Here is a 15,080-nt window from a genome sequence, read left to right as displayed (position 1 = left end):
CACAGACTGTAAGAAGGATCGCCCTTCGTTTGGCAGCGTTCTCATCCCCTTCCAGCTCATTGGCCACGAAGTATTGGTCGAGTCGCTCCACGAAGGCCTCCCAATCGTCCCCTTCTGAGAATTTCTCCAGGATACCAACAGTTCTTTGCATTTTCGTGTGGTTGTTCGTTACCTCATCGCCAATTGTTATGCTCATAATAAAGTGATACAACTGAGTACTGTATGCAATCCTGCTGGGATCCCTTGGGACTCCAACAGGTAGTCCCTCTGGTGGTGGTGTGATACAGGTTGCCAAGGGTTACATACATAACTATCTCCATCTAGAGAAAAGCAATCTAGCCTGTTCAATCTTTCCTGATAGGTATAACCTCTCAATTCTGGTATCATCCTGGTTTGTAGATTTCACCCTGAAGCCACTGATATGAAAAGGGGTGGGATTTTTTTAAGCTTATTCCAAAAATCTGATCAAGGCTGCTATTAAATTTAAACACTACTTAAATAATTTGAAAATTGTTGGTGTTTGCTAGGCACTCTGCCTGCTAAACACAATAGGAATTCTTGCTTGTTATGACTTAATTTGGCTTAATGGTTGAGAAATTCCAACTCTACAATTAGGAAGACATTTATAACTTATCTCCTGAGGCGCTCAAAGTAAGTTGGTAGAGTGGATTCACTACTCTCAAAGTAGTGTGGCAGAGCCAAGCAAATCTCTGCTCGGCCTTGCAGACTTAATTGTGTAGGGAGTTAAGTTGGATAACCCCCCCCCCCCGAAATGGATGTGAGCAGGTGCTGCCTGCTATTTTAAATGATTGCTGTGTGCAGCCAGCAAAACACGCGCTGTTCATTGCCTGCACACATCAAGGGGCTCGATATCGCGAGTGGCTAGCGCTACTTGATGACCGCCTGCACCTCTTAAAGAGGAGGCTGCAAGAAGTGTGGGAATCCATTAAAAAGTGAATCTGTACTGTGATACTTTGAGAAATGGCTGAATATGTGAGAGCGTGCACCAAGGTTTTCTGACAATGCACTCGAGATCTTGGTGCAGTCATGGAGAGGAGGAGAGACATCCTTTGTCCGCAGTGGGGCAGGTGGCCCTCCAGACATATGCTCAGGACGCAGTGAGAAGTAGCAGCAGCGGAGGACAATGCCAGGAGTGTAGCTCCAAGAATATGGATGCAGTGCAGAAAGAAGTTTTAACGATCTGACATGAATTGTCAAGTAAGTTTAATCTTCAAATGGCATATCCTACCATTTACACCACTAGCCTTGTGTCCTACTCAATTCACTACACCCCCATCACCCACTTACCAACAGTCTCTCTTAATCAGTACTCAACCCTTCAATTCATGTGCTTTACCTCACGCTTAGCACTGTTGCAAGCCTCACACTCACAGCTCGCACACACCGACAGCTATTCAACATTAACAGCCACAGGCAATGCTGTCATTGCCCTGCTTTGAGGCTGCCATTGTGGCTGCAGAAGTTGGCAGATTTCAGTCACGACCTCTTTTGCGAAGTGAAGGCATTTCCTGCATTGGTCTTCGCTGAGGTTGAGGTAAGAGTATTGCTTCCTGAAGACCCGCGATGGATAGGGCCTCCTGCTGAGTGCCCTTCTCCACCACCTCCTCCTCCCTCAACTAGAAGCATGTCCTGCTATGTGTGACCTCTCTTCATTCTCTCAGTCATGTTTAATTCCCAGAGGAAGTCGGACCAGGCTACCCATGCCTGGAAGCACCTTTTGCAGCACAAGATTTTAAATGACAAAAAAATCTACTTCAAGACCAGCCAGGCTGCTCCCTGTAGAGCATTCAAACTTTAGCCATGTATAGGAAAGCTTCAAAAACACGTGCAATTACTCCAGCAACCAGAAAAAAATAATCCACCAACTAACCTGTCAGTAATTCAGGATCCCTTTAAATAGCGCTGGGGGGTGGCAGGGGGATCTTTCTTTCTGTTTAACGTAGTGTATGAGGTTAAGACCTGCTGGAATATGCAGTTCAAAAATTGCAGCGCGGCCGTCATCCGTGTTGCAAAGCATGCGCTTGCATCTCGGACATCATTTCCGATCCTTGTGTGGCCCCGTGATGCCTAAGAAACTGACCAATTTAGCTCCTGGAGTGTACATTCCAGTTTCAGAAGTTAGTAATTAACATTGCTCATTGCTCTGAATGTTTGCATGCTGGTCATCAGTCTACTTTGGTAGTTAATACATGCTTATAAGTTTTCACCAGTGGCTGCTACAAAGATGGACCTGGACTAAGGTTATCTAAACCAAAATCCTTGGTATTGATCGTGATAAATTCATGTACATTGTTGGATGTTGTATGAGCATTTCCAAAGTTCAGTACCAATGATACCAGTAAGTGCCTCATGACTGTTTTCAAAGAGGGTCTTTTGCTCAATATCACTTCTGGTTCTCATTTATATCGTGCTTCTGTGAACCATTTTAAAGCACTTCACTCATGAATATTTTTTTATTGCAGTGACTGCAGGCAAATGCAGCACTGTTTTCCAATCAAACAGCTATATTAGCAATGTTGATCGAAGGAGTAATGTTGGCCTGCTTTTTTTTTTGAATAATCGGATTTCTATTTTCCGTCTAAACTATTAGAGCAGGCAGACAAGGCCTTGGTTTAACATTTCATCTAAGGAATAGCACCTCTGATATTGCAACATTCCCTCAGTATTGCACTGGCGTGTCAGCCTAGATAAAGTCCCATAACTTTTCGCAACAGTGCCAAACTTATCTAATATACTTAGTGATGCCTTTGGTTGATGGATCAGCGTGTTTTGAGGCATCAATAATATGCATGCAATTGTTATAGGACATGTAACAGCTTCTCTTAAGGAATTAATGGAGCGCATTCTGTACTTATGTTATCCGCATTTATATCTGTAGCAGCTCGTATTGTTAAACCCCTTTTCTAAAGAATTAGAAACACAACTTGCATTTATATATCACCTATCATGACTTCAGCATATCCCAAAGCTCTTCACAGCCAATTAGGTAATTTTATAGTTCGTTACTTTGTGCATTGCAAGGTCCCATAAGCAGCAATGAGGTGAACAACCAGAAAATCTGCTTTTGCTAATGTTGTTTGTGGTATAAGTGTTGGCCAGGCCATCAGGAGGATTTCCTTCTTCTTCTTCAAATAATGCTGTGGGATTTTTTTATGTCCACCTACGAAGGCCGCCCCCAGCCCTCCCGATCGCTGACCTCCTCACAGCCACCTCTCCCCATCACCATGTGGAGCTCCCTTTCCAGTGACGGGAACCTTCCAAAAGGGTCCCTGGCTGTGGCCTTCTGCCGCTTTTGCTCCATCCTGCCACCGACTAGGCTGTTCATTGGGCTATTGTTTGAATGCTTTTGCTCAAGAGGATTTGGGTTCTGATTTTAGATGTGGTTTGACTACCGATTGATCCATTCTTCTCATCTTCCCCTGGTAGTACATTTTACCTGCACCAGTACAGTTGTAACACAATTGATTGGCAGCTTTTCTACTTTTTAAGATCTTCAAATAGCAGTGGCACCCACCTAACCCGCTCTGTCTCTTTTGGATTTATTTATTATTCACTCTTGGGGATAACTGCTCTTGTTTTCTGTGATGAGGGAGGGACGCGTTACATTGAAGTTGCCCTGATGTCATCACGTTTTCGCATTGACCCAGACTTACCCTGGTGGTACATGCAGGTTTTCATGGAGAAAATGAAGACCATACTACCAGATGTTTTGGTTTGTGTCCTGTCGGCGAAATAAAAACAGCTTTTAATATCCAAAAGCAAAAAATACTGCAGATGCTGGAAATCTGAAGTTAAAAACAGAAAATGCTGGAAATACTCAGCAGGTCAGGCAGCACTCCACAGATGCTGCCTGACCTGCGTATTGCCAGCATTTTCTGTTTACCTTTCATATCCCAACCCAGCTCTCCAGATTAATGAGAAAAAAATCAGATCAGTGCTTTGATTTGTATCTTTAACAGTTTGGTTTGTAAATATTCTTCTCTTAATCATGTTGAAACTATAAGCAATGCTGCATTTTTTTTTCTACTAAATTTTTATATCTCTTCCAAGAATTGCTACTTAGTAAACTGTTTACCTTTTGCATTTTCAGATGTTGGTAAGTGCTGGAGATACAGCCCCCGACATTGTGGGATCAGCAGATTGGATTGGATCTTTTGAGATCCGGACAGTATTAAATACTTTGGGGGTTACATCGAAGGTTTTGAGCTTCAGGTAAGAAAAACATAGAAGTAAAATCTTTTCTAAACTTATTTTTCACAATTAAATGCATGTCCTCTTATCCTATTCGTTTGAGCTGCTTTAAAGTAATATAATAGATATACCTTTTCTCCACCATTTAATATTTTATGAACCGCATTGAGATTTGCTTTCTAAATTAAATTTGAGTTTCTCTAATCTGATCTCCTATCTGGTTGCCCTCAGGATTAGGGTCATTTTTCAGCTCTTTTGAACTCCCTCCAGTGACCACAATTGGAATTTATATTTGATCTAAGTCTTTGTAAAAATCTTTTAACTGCATCATAGAATCATAGGGATCGAAATTCTGAATTGCCCCGTTTGGCGGTAGTAGGTGAGGCAGAACTTTTTGCGCCCGGCGCGGATTTTCTAGTGCTATGTGGCCTCCCTGCGTAGTGCTGGCACGAGCACATGGTCCTCTCCTTCCACTAACTGGGAGAGCATGCAGCGAGCTCTGCAGTGGGGCGAGGAGCCTCCCACTATGACATTGGGGATCTGGGGTGCCGTGGCCGCAGCCCAGTACAGAAGCGGAGTGCGGGGCTGCACCATCATGGCACGGATCCCGCGAAATAGACCACGAAAGGCCGGGGGGAGCGGGAAATGGCACTGCGCACCTCCCCTTTGCTTTTCACCCCGCGAGGGGAGAGGCCTGGTTCATGACCAGTGAGGTTGGCGCTGACATCGACCATGCCGCTGCCCAATTTCTGCTACGGGGTGAAAACAGGTCGCTGCGCACGTCATCATCGCTGGCGCAGTGGCCTTAGGGCACTGCTGGCCTGAGTGGAGCGCTGCTGGTTTTGCGCCTCTTCTAACTCCCGCGTAATTTCGCGGGAGGCGGTAGTTGCGAATTTTTCTCCTATAGAATCATAGAATCATAGAATCACGGAAGCAGGCCATTTCTGCCTATCGTGTCCGCGCTGGCCGACAAAGAGCTATCCAACCTTCAAGTGCACATCCAAGTACTTTTTCAATGTGGTGAGGGTTTCTGCCTCTACCACCCTTTCAGACAGTGAGTTCCAGACTCCCACCACCTCTGGGTGAAGAAATTTCCACTCATATTCCCTCTAAACCTCTTACCAATTACTTTAAATCTATGCCCCCTGGTTGTTAACCACTCTGCTAAGGGAGATAGGTCCTTTCTATCCACTCTATCTCGGCTCCTCATAATTTTATACAGCTCAATAAGATCTCCCCTTAGCCTCCTCTGTTCCAAAGAAAACAAACCCAGTCTATCCAATCTTTCCTCACAGCTAAAATTCTCCAGTCCAGGCAACATCCTCGTAAATCTCCACTGTACACTCTCTGGTGCAATTAAATCTTTCCTGCAATGTGGTGACCAGAACTGCACGCAGTACTCCAGTTATGGCCTAACGAGTGTTTATACAGTTCAAGCATCACCTCCCTACTCTTGTATTCTATGCCTCGGCTAATAAAGGCAAGTATTCCGTATGTCGTCTTAACCACCTTATCTCCCTATCCTGCTACCTTCAGAGATCTGTGGACATGTACTCCAAGGTACAAAAAAATATATATTCCAGTGAAAAAGAAGGGCGGTAAGAGAAGGGATAACCAGCCGTGGATAACCAAGGAAATAAAGAAGTATCAAATTAAAAACCAATGCGTATAAGGTGGCCAAGGTTAGTGGGAAAATAGAAGATTGGGAAAATTTTAACGACAGCAAAGAATGACGAAGAAAGCAATAAAGAAAGGAAAGATAGATTACGAAGGTAAACTTGCGCAAAACATAAAAACGGATAGTAAAAGCTTTTACAGATATATAAAATGGAAAAAAGTGACTAAAGTAAATGTTGGTCCCTTAGAAGATGAGAAGGGGGATTTTATAATGGGAGTAGGGGGATTTAATAATGGGAAATGTGGAAATGGCTGAGACCTTAAATAATTATTTTCCTTCAGTCTTCACAGTGGAAGACGCAAAAACCATGCCAAAAATTGCTGGTCACAGGAATGTGGGAAGGGAGGACCTTGAGACAATCACTATCACTAGGGGGGTAGTGCTGGACAGGCTAATGGGACTGAAGGTAGACAAGTCCCCTGGTCCTGATTAAATGCATCCCAGGGTATTAAAAGAGATGGTGGAAGTTATAGCAGATGCATTCGTTATAATCTACCAAAATTCTCTGGACTCTGGGGAGGTACCAGCGGATTGGAAAGCAGCTAATGTAACGCCTCTGTTTAAAAAAGGGGGCAGACAAAAGGCAGGTAACTATAGGCCGGTTAGTTTAACATCTGTAGTGGGGAAAATGCTTGAAAGTATCATTAAGGAAGAAATAGCGGGACATCTAGATAGGAATAGTGCAATCAAGCAGATGCAGCATGGATTCATGAAGGGGAAATCATGTTTAACTAATTTACTGGAATTCTTTGAGGATATAACGAGCATGGTGGATAGAGGTGTACCGATGGATGTGGTGTATTTAGATTTCCAAAAGACATTCGATAAGGTGCCACACAAAAGGTTACTGCAGAAGATAAAGGTACGCGGAGTCAGAGGAAATGTATTAGCATGGATAGAGAATTGGCTGGCGAACAAAAAGCAGAGAGTCGGGATAAATGGGTCCTTTTCGGGTTGGAAATCGGTGGTTAGTGGTGTGCCACAGGGATCGGTGCTGGGACTACAACTGTTTACAATATACATAGATGACCTGGAAGAAGGGACAGAGTGTAGTGTAACAAAATTTGCAGATGACACAAAGATTAGTGGGAAAGCGGGTTGTGTAGAGGACACCGAGAGGCTGCAAAGAGATTTAGATATGTTAAGCAAATGGGCTAAGGTTTGGCAGATGGAATACAATGTCGGAAAGTGTGAGGTTATCCACCTTGGGGGAAAAAAAACAGTAAAAGGGAATATTATTTCAATGGGGAGAAATTACAACATGCTGCGGTGCAGAGGGACCTGGGGGTCCTTGTGCATGAATCCCAAAAAGTTAGTTTGCAGGTGCAGCAGGTAATCAGGAAGGCGAATGGAATGTTGGCCTTCATTGCGAGAGGGATGGTGTACGAAAGCAGGAAGGTCCTTCTGCAACTGTACAGGGTATTGGTGAGGCCGCACCTGGAGTACTGTGTGCAGTTTTGGTCATCTTACTTAAGGAAGGATATACTAGCTTTGGAGGGGGTACAGAGACGATTCACTAGGCTGATTCCGGAGATAAGGGTACCTTATGATGATAGATTGAGTAGACTGGGTCTTTACTCGTTGGAGTTCAGAAGGATGAGGGGTGATCTTATTGAAACATTTAAAATAATGAAAGGGATAGACAAGATAGAGGCAGAGAGGTTGTTTCCACTGGTCGGGGAGACTAGAACTAGGGGGCACAGCCTCAAAATACGGGGGAGCCAATTTAAAACTGAGTTGAGAAGGAATTTCTTCTCCCAGAGGGTTGTGAATCTGTGGAATTCTCTGCCCAAGGAAGCAGTTGAGGCTAGCTCATTGAATGTATTCAAGTCACAGATAGATTTTTAACCAATAAGGGAATTAAGGGTTCCGGGGAGCGGGCGGGTAAGTGGAGCTGAGTCCACGGCCAGATCAGCCATGATCTTGTTGAATGGCGGAACAGGCTCAAGGGGCTAGATGGCCTACTCCTGTTCCTAATTCTTATGTTCTTATGTTTTCTTCCTCTACACTACCATTTAATGTATAGTCCCTTGCCTTATTAGCCCTCCCCAAATGCATTACCTCACACTTCTCCAGATTGAATTCTATTTGCCACTGTTCTGCCCACCTGACCAGTATCATACTGCAGTCTACAGCTTTCCTCCTCACTATCAACCACACAACCAATTGTAGCATCATCTGCAAACTTTTTAATCATACCCCCTAGATTCAAGTCTAAATAATTGATATATACCACAAAAAGAAAGGGACCTAGTACTGAGCCCTGCGGAACCTCACTGGAAACAGCGTTCCAGTCACAAAATCGCTTGGTTTTTTTTCTTACCGCACTTTCTTCTTTTGACTTTGGGTACATATTTGTTTTCCACATTTTTTTTTAATCTTCTTCTGTGCTGTAACCATTCTATTCTACATCAGTCTCCTCATCACACTGTAGTGTTAGCCAGCATGCACGTTCCAAATCATCTGCCATTTTAAAGTAAACAGCCAGGAACCCTATTGTATCTCAATCAAGGGGCCATTTTTCAATTGTGAGCCTGGACAGTGAATGTTGCTTAACTTATTCACCATGGGGGCTTTAATAGCAAGTCAATTCTGTACTCACCTGACATTATGCAAGAGTATGTTTTGCTGGGATCGGTTAGACAGAGAATGGGAGCATCAGCCCTTCTCCACACAAAGGGTGGTAGAAGTTTGGAACTCTCTTCCACAAATGGCAATTGATACTAGATCAACTGTTGCTTTTAAATCTCAGATTGATAAATTTTTGTTAACCAAACGTATTGAGCGATATGGGCCAAAGGCGAGTATATGGAGTTAGGTCACAGATCAGCTAGGATGACATTGAAAGGCGGAACAGACTCGAGGGCCTCAATGATCTGCTTCTGTCCCTCTGTTTCTATCTCCTATCTTCCCTTTCCAATTATATTTAATTTCTCCTTTCCCCTAGTTGCCCTTCTTGACTTGTCTGCAGCCTTTGATGCGGTTGACCACTCTATCCTTCTCCACGCCTCTCCACAGTCGTCCAGCTGGGTAGGACTGCATTTGCCTGGTTCCATTCTTATCTATCTAATCGTAGCCAGAGAATCACCTGCAATGGCTTCTCTTCCTGCCCCCGCATTGTTATCTCTGGTGTCCCCCCAAGGATCTATCCTTGGCCCCCTCCTATTTCTCATCTACATGTTGCCCCTTGACGACATCATCCAGAAACACAGCATCAGTTTCCACATGTACGCGGATGACACCCAGCTCTTCCTCACTATCACTTCTCTCGCTACAAACTCCGTTCCCTAGCCACTGACTCCATTCCTCTCCCTAACACCTGTCTGTGGCTGAATCACACTGTTCGCAACCTTGGTGTCATATTTAAATGACCTTCCGACCACATATCCGCAGCATAACTAAGACCGCCTATTTCCACCTCCATAACATTGCCTGTTTCAGCCTTTGCCTCAGTTTATCCACTGCTGAAGCCCTCATCCATGCCTTTGTTACCTCTAGACTTAACTATTCCAACGCACTCCTGGCTGGCCACCCACATTCTACCTTACGTAAACTAGAGGTGATCCAAAAATTGGCTGCCCGTGTCTTAACTCTCACCAAGTCCCACTCACTCATCACCCCTGTGCTCGCTGACCTACATTGGCTTCCGTTTAATGAAAGCCTCGATTTCAAAATTCTCATCCTTATTTTCAAATCCCTCGATGGCCTCACCCCTCCCTATCTCTCTAATCTCCTCCAGCCTCACAACCCCCCCCCCCCCCCCCCCAAAGATGTCTGTGCTCCTCTAATTCTGCCCTCCTGAGCATCCCTGATTATAATCGCTCAACCACAGGTGGCCGTGCCTTCAGCTGCCTAGGCCCTAAGCTCTGGATATCCCTGCCTAAATCTCTCCACCTCTACCTCTCTCTCCTCCTTCAAGACGCTTCCTAAAACATATCTCTTTGACCAAGCTTTTGGTCACCTGTGCTAATTTCTACTTGAGTGGCTCGGTGTCAAATTGTTATCGAATAACACTCCTGTGATGTGCCTTGGGACGTTTCACTATGTTAAAGGCGCTATATAAATACTTGTTAAACTCACGGATGCTGAGGTGACTGAGATTGATTAACTGCACAGAGCAGGGATCCAACCCAGAAAGTACCAATCTGCCCCATTGTTCCTAGCCTATATGCTAATGTGTCACAGTGCCACTGAGCCATTAGAATTGTATGTTCAATAGTTTTGTCCTGTGTTTTTTGATTCTTCAATATTTCTTAGAATAGAATCATAGGACCCAAATTTGGCCAGGAGTTGCTCCATTTTTTTTGGAGCAACTTGATTTTTTTGGAGTATCTTAAATTGCAATTCTGCACATTTAATTTGCTCCAGTGTAAGTGAGTTAGTTAGGATTTTTTTTAGTTTAGTTTTTTTTTCAAAAGTGGTGTTACCAGCCACTTACGCCAGTTTTGGCCATTTAAGCAAGATTGGACAGCTAAAAGTTACTCCAAACTAACTTAGGCCAGCGTATGTGGCTACTTGTGGCCGCACAGAAAAACCTTGCAGAGTATTAAGAAATCAGTGCAGGTAAGTACATTTAAAGCACCAAGCACTAAACAAAGCACAAAAATAAGCATTCAATAACAAATAAAAAAAATCAAGGAAGCTGAGAGGACCTGAACCTAGCACCAAGACTTACAAAACACAAAAAGTAATAAGCACTTAATTAACAAATAAAAAAATAGAAGGAACCCTGCACCTAAAGCACCAACTGAGAGATTTGTTAGCAGTAAGTTTAAACATTGTTCCCTCTTCTTTCCTTACAAGAGCAGCAGAAACTAAGGTCTGCAGAGACCAACCAGGGCTGCCGCCCCACTGACTCAAACCTTTTCGGACAGGAATTTTTTCCCTTTTTGCCTATTTTTCGGGTTTTTGGTCAGGCTTTAAAAACGCCAGCCTCAATCCTAACAGAGGCATGGGGCTTCGGCTCCCTCGCGTGAGGGACCTTAGATGACTCCATTTAGCCCCGAAAGGAGTTCGGAGATCGGACGACATGCCCGAGTTCAGCCGTAGGTCGTAGGCAGAAAGGTATTTTGTCGCCGCCGGCCGGCCGGCATCCTCCAGCACAACACGCACACCAATGTCCTCAAGACCAACTCGAGCAGGCTAGTACAGGCGGGTGGGGGGGAGGGTGCACAAGTGCGCTGGAGCCCGGGCTAGGCTATCACTGTTCTGGAGTCCCAATTGTGAGAGAGAGAGTGAGTGCGCCAGAGGGACAGGTGACATCGGAACGAGAGAGAGAGATAGAAAGGCCAGAAGCAGTGGCTGGGCAGCATGGAGTGTCGGAGGATAAAAGCAGGCAGCAACGACGGCGACGAGACATACAGGGACTGACTTGGGCGCATGCTCAGCGGTCGGCAAGTGTGCTAGAGCCAAGCGGGCCACGTGTGGAAGGACACAGAGAGGTCCAGTGCAACTCATGGCACCGCAGAGACTCTGGCAAACTCAAAGGAATGCAAAGCCAGCCCAGCATGGCAAGCGACGTTGCTACACGACAAGCTATCCTCAGTCCAAACCACTAGACTGCAGCCAAGGACGACCAACCTCTCCCGCTCTCTCGCGCCCCGATCGAAACTCAGTCACACCAACCTGTTTCTTGCAGCCCTCAGCGGCCGGCCTGTGCAGCAGGATGTTCGGCTTGGGATAGGAACGGGACGCATTCTGCAGGCATCATCATCATTACAATCATGGGAGGAGCTACTGCGCATGCGTGACCGCTCTACTGCGCATGCGCACAGCTGCCGGCACTGTTTGGTGCAGGACTGTAGCTCCGCCCCCCACTCCATGAGGAGTGCCACACCAAGCAGAGCGGCCGTTTCTAGCGCTCAAAGTCGGCGCATCTCAGGAGTGCATGCCGAAAAAGAGGTTAGGGACATTTGGGCCAATTGAATGGTTACAGCACAGTAGAAGGCCATTTGGCCTGTCAAGCCTGTGCCAGCTCTCTGCAAGAGCACTTCAGCAGGTCCCACTCCCTTGCCCTTTACCTGTCGCCTTGCAAATTATTTTCCTTCCGGTTCTTATCTAATTCCCTTTTGAAAGCCACGATCGAATCTGCCTCCACCATCCTTTCAGGCAGAGCATTCCAGATTCTAACCACTCTTTTTTTTTATATAAAAAAAAAAGTTTTTTCTCATGTCACCTTTAGTTCTGCTGCCAATCACCTTAAATCTGTGTTCCCTGGTTCTCGACCCTTCCGCCAATGGGAACAGTTTCTGTCTACTCTGTCTAGCCCCCTCATGATTTTGAACAGCTCTGTCAAATCTCCTCTCAATCTTCTCTGCTCTGAGGGGAAAACCCCAGCTTCTCCAGTCTATCCACATAACTGAAGTCCCTCATCGCTGGAACCATTCTTGTAAATCTTTTCTGCACCCCAGTGCTTTATAAAGATTCATTGTAACTTCCTTGCTTTTTTACTCTGTCTCTATTTAAAAAATGCCCAGGATCCTGTTTTAACTGCTTTCTCAATCTGTTCTGCCACCTTCAACAATTTGTGCACATATAACCCCAGATCTCTCTTCCTGCACCCGCTTTAGAATTGTACCCTTTACTTTATATTGTTTGTCTGTCATTCTTCCTACCAAAATGTATCACTTGCACTTTTCTGCATTAAACATCATCTGCCTCGTGTCCACCCATTCCACCAACCTATCTATGTCCTCTTGAAATCTATCCCTATCCTCCTCACCATTCACTATACTTCCAAATTTTGAAATTGTACCCTGTACATCAAGTCCAATCATTAATATATATCAAGAAAAGCAGTGGTCCTAGTACTGACCCCTGGGGAACACCACTGTATACCTTCCTCCAGTCTGAAAAACAACTATTTGCCACTACTCTGTTTTCTGTCACTTAGCCAATTTTGTATCCATACTGCCCCTATCCCTTTTATTCCATGGGTTTCAACTTTGCTGGCAAGCCTATTATGTGGCACTTTATCAAACGCCTTTTGGAAGTCCATGTACACCACATGAACCACATTGTCCTCATCAAACCTCTCTGTAGCCTCATCAAAAAATTTGATCAAGTTAATTAAGCACGATTTTTCTTTAACAAATCTTTGTTGGCTTCCCTTAATTAATTGTCCAAATGACTGTTAGTTTTGTCCCGGATTATCGTTTCTAAAAGCTTCCCCACCATCAAGGTTAGGCTGACCAGCCTGCAGCTGCTGGGTTTATCCTTGCACCCTTTTTTGAACAAGGGTGCAACATTTGTAATTCTCCAGTCCCCTGACACCATACCCGTATCCAAGGAGGTTTGGAAGATTATGACCAGTATCTCTGCAATTTCCACCTTTACTTCCCTCAGTACAGCCAGCCTTTCTAGTACTTTCTCCTTATCAATTTTTATTCTATCCAGTATCTCAACTACCTCCTCTTTTACTATGACTTTGGCAGCAGCCCCTTCCTTGGTAAATTGGTACTCCATTTAGTACTTCAGCCATGCCCTCTGTCTCTATGCGTAGGTCTCCCTTTTGGTCCATAATCAGCCCCACCCCTCTTAATACCTGTTTGCTATTTATATGCCATTAGAAAACTTTTGGATTCATTTTTAAGTTGGCTGCCAGAGTTATGCTCCCTCTTTGCCCCTCATATTTCCTTTTTCGTTTCCCCTCTGAACTTTCTATATTCAGCCTGGTTCTCACGTATTCTCAACCTGACATCTGTCATATGCCCCCTTTTTCTGCTTCATCTTTCGTCATCCAGGGATCTCTGGCTTTGGTTGCCCTTCCTTTCCCCCTCGTGGGAATGTGCCTCGACTGTACCCGAACCTTCTCCTCTTTAAAGGCAGCCCTTTGTTCAATTACAGTTTTGCCTGTTAATCTTTGATTCCAATTTACCCGGACAAGGACTGTTTTCAACTCACTGAAATTAGCCCTCCTCCAATTTTGACTCGATTGTTATTTATCCTTTTCCATAGTTAACCTAAACCTTGTGATACTATGATCACTGTCCCTAAATATTCCCTTACTGAAACTTGATTCACCTGACCCACCTCATTCCCCAGAACCAGATCCAGCAATGCCGCCTTCCTCCTTGGACTGGAAAACGTACTGCTCAAAAAAGTTCTTCTTAACACACTTCAGAAATTCTTCCCCCTCTTTGCCCTTTACACTATTACTAACCCAATCTATATTAGGATAATTGAATTCCCGTCATTATCACTACTCTATAATTGTTGCACCTCTCTGTAATTTTCCTGCAAATTTGCTCCTCTAGATCCTTCCCACTAGTAGATGACCTATAATACACCTAATAGTGTAATGGCACCTCTATTGTTTCTTAACTCTAACCAAATAAATTGACCCCTCCAAGACATTCTCTCCAGCACTGTAATATTCTCAATCAATACGACCATCCTATCTCCATTCTCTCTTTCCCTATCTTTCCTGAACATCTTGAATCCAGGAATATTTAATACCCAATCCTGCTCTTTTTTGTGACAGATCTCCGTTATCATCACAGCATCATATTCCTATGTGTCTATTTGCGCCTGCAGCTCACCAACCTTATTTGCCACGCTTCGTGCATTTATATACATGCACTGTAAACCTATCTTAGACCACCTTGTATTTTCTCTTAGTCTGACCCCACTTAATACTGTACAATCTCTTAATCCAATGCTATCTGTATCTCCCACTCTTTGTGCACCATGTTTCTCCTTTCTAATGCTACATCCTGGTACCCTCCCCCCCCCCCCCCCCCCCCGACCAAATTAGTTGAAACCTTCCCCAACAGCACTGGCAAACCCCCCCTCCGAAGATATTGGTCCCGGCTCTGTTGAGATGAAAGCCATCTCCCTTAGAACTGGTCCCGATGTCCCAAGAATCTAAAGCCCTCCAGCCACGCATTCATCTGCTCTATCCTCCTATTTCTATACTCACTAGCTTGTGGTACCGGGACTAATCGAGAGATTACTATCTTTGAGGTCCTGCTTTTTCATCTCTTTCCTAGCTCCCTAAAACCTGCCTGCAGGACCTCATCCCTGTTTCTACGTATGTCATTGATACCAATATGGACCACGACCTCTGGCTCTTCACCATCCTCCCTTCAGAGTATTCTGCAGCCGCTCAGTGACATCCTTGGAGGCAACATACCATCCTGGAATGACTTCTGTGGCCGCAGAAATGCCTGCCTGTTTCCCTATCACATTC

At 44.7% G+C, this 15,080-nt stretch overlaps 1 protein-coding gene across 1 annotated transcript in view; it reads left to right on the top strand.

Annotated features, from left to right (window-relative positions):
- Positions 1 to 15,080, top strand: part of LOC139263240 (ufm1-specific protease 2-like) — a 97,338-nt gene that overhangs the window by 75,511 nt on the left and 6,747 nt on the right. Inside the window, exon 9 of the mRNA XM_070879007.1 lies at positions 4,112 to 4,233. Within this exon, the coding sequence (XP_070735108.1) occupies positions 4,112 to 4,233 (122 nt within the window). The remainder of the gene's footprint in view (positions 1 to 4,111; positions 4,234 to 15,080) is intronic.

This window comes from Pristiophorus japonicus, chromosome 1, assembly GCF_044704955.1.
Source record: "Pristiophorus japonicus isolate sPriJap1 chromosome 1, sPriJap1.hap1, whole genome shotgun sequence".
NCBI lineage: Eukaryota > Metazoa > Chordata > Chondrichthyes > Pristiophoridae > Pristiophorus > Pristiophorus japonicus.
This window is presented reverse-complemented; position numbering and strand designations above follow the sequence as displayed.